Source organism: Carassius auratus, chromosome 50 (assembly GCF_003368295.1).
Source record: "Carassius auratus strain Wakin chromosome 50, ASM336829v1, whole genome shotgun sequence".
NCBI lineage: Eukaryota > Metazoa > Chordata > Actinopteri > Cypriniformes > Cyprinidae > Carassius > Carassius auratus.
This window is the reverse complement of record NC_039292.1, coordinates 3,406,432-3,413,311: the sequence shown is the minus strand read 5'-3', so window position 1 is coordinate 3,413,311 and position 6,880 is coordinate 3,406,432. Positions and strand designations below refer to the sequence as shown.

The window sequence follows — 6,880 nt, the reverse complement described above, 5'->3', positions numbered from 1 at the left end:
TACATGATCGGAAGAACGAGAACATGTATGGGCGTTTCACACTTGAAACCCTGGCTCATTAGTCAGTTTTGCCTTATTTGCATATTTACAAGGTTATTAAAATGGTTTCAACATATGCATTCAGTCTTAAGTCTTCTGAAACTGCCAAATAGTCTAATATTTACAGTCCCTTTTTTTTTTTTCAAGTATTGACCTCTTGAAAAATTTGTAAAAACTTTCCACATGAACAGTAAATATAATTTCTCTGTGCTCATGAATATTTAATGAGGCGAAATTGACTAAACACCTAACTACCATTTCCATGGTCATGAAATATCAGGAAATATTAGTCCTTATTAAAATCAATAAGGAAATTAATTTTGAAATTCATACCTGGAAAACTTGTTTTTTAATAAATACAAATGTACTAATTCTATATTAAGCTCAGGTCTTAAATATTTCATTGGCCTGAAACTGCGCTTCAAGTGTAGATACAAATTGTGTAGATGAACATAAGTGTAGATGAAATTAATGTTAAGTCCTTATCCACTGATCAAAAACCATTGTACAATCATGTAAACAAAAAAAGTGGGTTTTTATCACATTCCTTGTCTTTAACCTTCAGAAAAACAGGGTTTCATATTTTAAATATAAGTGCCTTAGTCATTTATTTTTTCCAAAAGATTGTTTCTAACTGGATCTTAGTGTAACAATCAAGATTGAATTAAATGAACCAAACAAGAATGAAACCAATTTAAAACCAACTAATTTTTTTTTTTTGCCAGAGCTTCTCACATGCTCTTCAAAGGGTTCAGCATTCAAACAAATTCAGCTTTGAATCTTTATGTATTATATAATTAATTTTTCCATGTCTGGTATAACAGTCCAAAGCAAGGACTCTGAATTGGTGCAGTAACATTTGTTGTCCTGTAGAGGGCGGATAGTGATCAGGAAAGCCATATGAAAAAATCATAGACTGTATGGGAAAAAATCTGGAAACATCAAGGAGTTTAACATTTTGCAGTTTGGGATTTTTACATAATTAAACTAGAATGAATTTAAATCTCATAATAAAATATGCATCCAGCTAAAAATGTCATGCAACATATTCGACCATCGAATGTGTGAATACTGAACAGGATAAACAACAACAAAAAAAGAACTAGAAAAAAAAAGACATTTATTTGTAACACCATATACAGATGTTGAACTTAGCGATGAAAAAAAAACTGCATGTTTGCTGTGGTCAAGAGAGGCTGTAGTTTTGTGGAGATTCACATGGGACAATCGTAAATGTGGATGGCTCGGTCATCACCCGCAGAGACGATTTTGGAGCCTGTGGGGTTGTACTTCACACTCCAAACCTACACACACACACACACACACACACTTGAACATGAGCATGCATGATTCATCCCCATCAGAAACTAAAGCAAACAGTGATTTGCTTGTCAACCAACAATACAGTAAAACATTATTAATGTGAAATATTATCATTTAAAAACTATTTTCTATGTGAATTTATTTCTATGAATGCAAAGCTGAATTTTCAGCATCATTACATCAGTCTTCAGAGTCACATGATCCTTTAGAAATAATTCTTATATGCAGATTTGCTGTCCATGAAACATTCTGATAATCTCTGTTGAACACAGTTATGCTGCTTCATATTTTTATGTAAACCGTGATGCATCAGTCTCTCACCTGGTCCTGATGATCAAAGAATGTGTTCACACATGACCTGCTGCTTGTGTCCCACACTTTTACACTCTTATCAGACGAACTGAAACAGAGACGAATAACAGTTAAGCACACGCAAACTACATTTCACATTTTCTATTCATCTGAAGTGCATCAGCTCTTGCCTGGACACGAAGTGTGTGTTGTCGGGTGAAAAGGCCACGTTCAGCACCCAGGACCCGTGACCGCTGAGAGTGCCGGCCAGGTTAGCGTGCTGCCTGTGAGACACACACAAACAAGCAGAACGTGAGATTCAAATGTGTTGGAAGGTGAAAGAAGCACACTAAGTTGCAACTTACACGTCATAGATCTTGATGTAGCCGTCATCTGATGCGGTTACCAGCAGCTGAGAGTCTGGAGAGAAAGTCAGAGACCTGATAGGCATCGCATGACCTGAAAAGAAGAAAAAAAAGAGCATGTTTTATTGTTAATCCCACAGTTTGGCTACTGTACCTTTAAGAAGTCTGTATGTAATCAGGGTATTATAAACAAACAGTAATAAAGTCTGCATTTATTTCATCAAAAACACAGTACATAGAGGATGGAATAATTGTACTATTTAAATTAGCTGTTTTGCATTGTAAAATATTTTTAATCGATATTTATTTCCGTGACGCGAAGCTGAATTTTCAGCATCATTACTACAGTCTTCAGACTTAAGAGATTTAAAATGTTGCAAAATATTTATTTCAAATAACCGCTGTTTCTCAAAGAATCCTGAAAATTCTATATATTAAAATAGAAAACTGTTCTTTTAAAGTGTAATTATATTTTACAATATTACTGCGCATGAGAGACTTCTTTCAAAAACATAAAAAAATAAATATATTAATTTTTAGCGTAATTATTACAACTTTTGACCACTAGTGCAGTACAACTGCATCTAACGTTCAGCATTTTTTCCAGCTGTACTTGTTGGAGCAAATAAAGGGATGAGTGAAAGATGGAGTGACGCAGGAAGACAAAGAGCCAAAGTTTATGACCCTCGATGGACGACCCGTGACGCAAACAGGTTTTTCCATGCATTCATGAAATCTATAATCACCCTAAATTCATCTAGCAGACTGATGGACAGAGGGCTTTAACAGAGGAAACCTAAGACAGCTTGAGTCGTGTGGAAGACGGTCTTCACCTTCCAGCGTGTGCAGGAGTTTCCCTGTCGCAATATCAAAGATATTAATGATTCCGTCTATAGCACCACTGGCTAGGTACTTTCCATCTGGACTCTAGAGAGAGAGAGAGAGAGAGAGAGAGAGAGAGAATTATTAAGGCTTGGAAAACTTTATATTAGAAGGAAAATCTGCATTTTCTCTAAATATTAATTCTAATGTATAATGTGAATGAAATTTGCACTGTTATTTCTGTACGTCCTTTCTGTTCCTTTTTGAAAACTGAGGCTGACTGTTACACTGACACTTATTCACATATTCCCACAATTTTAAGCTGTTTGATTACTGGATTGAGACTTTTTTAATTATAGTAATTACACTGAAGAAACCTGTTTTGTTTCTTGCTGAAAAAAATATTTTAGAGGTGAGCATTTATGTTCAATATAGACTTTTAAAAAAAATTTTTAAATTAAATTTAAATTTATTTGAAGAACCTTTTTATTTAGCATTTCAGTAAGACAGAACATTGTAAAACATTGTACATGTATATGATGAACAAGAACATATTCTAATAAATAAATAGATAAATAAATAAAAATTAATTATTTTTCAAAATGAAAATGTGATCTACACTTCCGTATCAAGGTTTGGAGGTTTTTTTTTTATTTGAAAATAATTATTTTATTCTGCAAAATGCATTGAACTGACATAAATTGACAGTAAAGACAATTATGACATCATACATTTTTTGTTTTAGAGATATATGCTTGCTCTTTTGAACTTCATCATAAAATTCTCAAAAAAAAAAAAAAAGTTTCCAAAAAATATTAGGTAAATATTAAATATTAAACTATTTTTAACAATGATAATAATCAGAAATGTTTCTTGAGCAGCAAATCAGCATATTATGATTTCCGTAGGATCATTTGACACTGAAGAATGCAGTAATGTAATTAGATTGTTATAATATTACTGTAAAATCTTACCAACTCCAAACTTTAGTTTATATAGATTAAAAAATATATATGTATATATGTGTATATATATATATATATATATATATTTATTAAAAAAAGGTTTTTTTTTATTGGATCTCATTTATGATCCAATTCAGTACAAAAGCATAAAACGATTCTATCCTAAAAACTTCTGTCCCCTGAATATTTCGTTTTTGTTTGACAGAAATAAAACATTAGTGCCATTGGCTTTAGATGAGATTCATGTTGCCCGAGCAGAGACTCTTACGTAAGCGATGCTCAGAATGAACTTCCCTCTGGTGTCCAGTGAGTGCTCCTTTTTCCCACTTTCCACGCCAAAGATGTTGACCTTCCCTAGATGGCTGCCGGTGGCAATGTATTTGGAGTCAGGAGAAAAGGCAACCGTCCAGGCGTCAACTGCAGATGGTATAGAAAGAGTTCATCTGTGTTATTTTAGTGTATTTAGATACTAGATTTTTACTTTTAAATTTTATGCTTTTATTAAAAAAAATGTTTACGTTATAGCAATTTGTTAGTCTTTATTTTTATATATATGTCTATATGCTTTTTTATTATTAAGTTTCCATTTATTTAGTTAATTTTTTAACTTTTTAGTTTTAGTTAGTTTTTTTATATTTTATTTCAGCTAATGTTTATTTTACTTCAAGCATTACAGGGTTAGTTCACCCAAGAATTTAAATTATGTCATTAACGACTCACCCTCAATACATTTTGGTCCAAAAGTAACAAAAATGACAACTTTATTCAATGCTGAATAAAGTCGTCATGTTTGTTATTTTTGGACCAAAGATTTATTTTCGATGCTTCAAAAAATTCTAGCTGACCATCTGATGACACATGGATTACTTTGAAGATGTTTTTATTACCTTTCTGGACATGGACAGTATACCGTACACACAGCTTCAATGGAGGGACTGAGAGCTCTCGGACTAAATCTAAAATATCTTCAACTGTGTTCCCAAGATGAACGGAGGTCTCACGGGTTCGGAACAACATGAGCGTGAGTCATTAATGACATCATTTTCATTTTTGGGTGAACTAACCTTTTAATAAAAACCCTGTGTCACACTCATGCATTCAAAGCGATCTTTAAAAATAAAAAAAATGGGCAGCTCACCTGGGCCTGCGTCCATGGACTTAATCTGTTTGCCCGTCTCCAGATCCCAGAGCCGAATATGAGCATCAAGAGAGCTGGAGGCAGCGATCGCTCCGTTCTGACTGATGTCCACCGACACGATGCCCAGCTGGTGACCCTCCAGCGTCCACTGCAGCTCCAGCTTCTCATCCCACCATTTCCACACTTTCACCAGGTCGTCCAAAGAGCCGGTCACGATGGTTTCTGACCCGTCCTTCTCACTGCGACCCCAAGCCGCCGTCCAGATGGCATCTTCATGAGCTGCGCAAACACACAGATCCTTTGGCTGTGTCTAGATAGACAGCTCACTAGATGTATCCCCTCTTAATTATAACTGATGACTAAGTTAAGTGTGTGTACTCACCATGCTCCTGCTTGAATAGAATACTGTACTAAAAACAAAACAATTAACATATTAACATCACACACAATCATTATTCTGATCACCATAGATACTAATAAAGACATATTAGAGATGGACTCACTTGTGTGCTCATAGTCTTCGTTTCAAAATCTGTATTATGGGTTTATTAACTAACTTCATGCACAGCTGCTAGCGTAGCCTAGCTTTTGACTAAATAAACAGCTTTTGCGAGCGTTCGACGTGTCCTGAAGAGGTTTTAGCGCGTTCGCGGAAAAGTCGGATAATCCTTCAGATTTGTTTACATGCATCCGATGAAAAATGAAAGCGATTTATTATCAATAATAAACAACCGCGTTAATGCTGCCTAGAGGGACGCCATGACACCTGCGCGCAAAGTACCATGGGAACAACCGTCTAACTCCGCCCTCCCTGAACTGGCTTTCAAAACGTGCAATATTATAATATAAGGTGCCATCGATAGTAATAAATTAGTAGTAGTAATAAATGTATTTGTAAAAACATAAAAAAAACAATTTAAAATAAATAATTAAAATAAAAAATAATTAAAATATAATAAATAATACTTTAATAATAACTAAATAAAAGCTAACTACAATAATTCTAAACATAACTGAAAATAATCAAAGCAAATAACAGATACCAGCGATAGTAATAATAGTACAAGTATTTTACAATAATATAAATCCATACAAACAGGTAGCCTACTAGTGATGGTAATGAAATAATATTACAAATAAAAAACAAACAAACACATAAATGATAAAAGAATAATAAATAATGTATTTATAAATTAATAAAATAAATACCTATCATGTATAATGCATTTAAAATAAATATGTTAAATGAAACAAATGCATGAAAATAGAATAATAATATTTTTTTAAATAAATAAATATTGGCAAATAATTAAAAAAACAACAGGCACCTAAAAAAAGAGAAAATTAAATATTTAAAAAATTAAATAAAAAAAACTATAATATATTTAAATATTAAAATCAAAACAAAATGAAAAAAATATTTAGCTTGTTTTATTGGCATGGCTAATAACTGTAAATACAAATAAAGAGAGCAATATAAACAGTCTCTTCATCAGATTAGATCAGATCAGACCTTTGTTTATTGCTTTGTCTTTATAGTTTCTAAAATAAGATATTTTTAAATGGATATTTGTTCCATTTTTATGCCAACTCCATAAAAAAAATTCTGCTGCTACAGTGTTAAGGCTCTGAAAGTGAGTCATAACAGAAAAGCATAAGACATGAAGACGCAGCATACTGCGGCATTTGATTACAGAGAAGTCCAATCGAAGACCTTTCCTCTGTGTTAGCGAGTCACACAGAAGGAAGTCCATATGCTATATGGGATTTTATCCTTTTATTTATTGAGCAGTGAGTTTCTCAGCTGATGCCCTTTGAGGTGCAATGTGCCTCGCAGAGGGAATTCAGCATCGACTGACCTAGATCTGACAGCACCAGCGAGAGAGAGAGAGAGAGAGAGAAGAATGTGCTGCTTTATAGTTTAGAAGAGATTCATG

The 6,880-nt window shown here is 33.4% G+C and overlaps 1 protein-coding gene across 1 annotated transcript; it reads right to left on the bottom strand.

Annotated features, from left to right (window-relative positions):
• Nucleotides 1–1,142: 1,142 nt before the first annotated feature.
• Nucleotides 1,143–5,734, bottom strand: LOC113066669 (WD repeat-containing protein 61). Its single transcript, XM_026238617.1, has 9 exons — nucleotides 5,447–5,734; nucleotides 5,326–5,353; nucleotides 4,944–5,222; nucleotides 4,074–4,222; nucleotides 2,852–2,945; nucleotides 2,019–2,112; nucleotides 1,845–1,937; nucleotides 1,684–1,762; nucleotides 1,143–1,343 (listed from the first exon to the last, which is right to left on the bottom strand). Exons 1-9 carry the CDS (start codon nucleotides 5,456–5,458, stop codon nucleotides 1,254–1,256), a joined length of 918 nt encoding a protein of 305 aa, XP_026094402.1. The 5' UTR covers nucleotides 5,459–5,734; the 3' UTR covers nucleotides 1,143–1,253.
• Nucleotides 5,735–6,880: the final 1,146 nt, after the last annotated feature.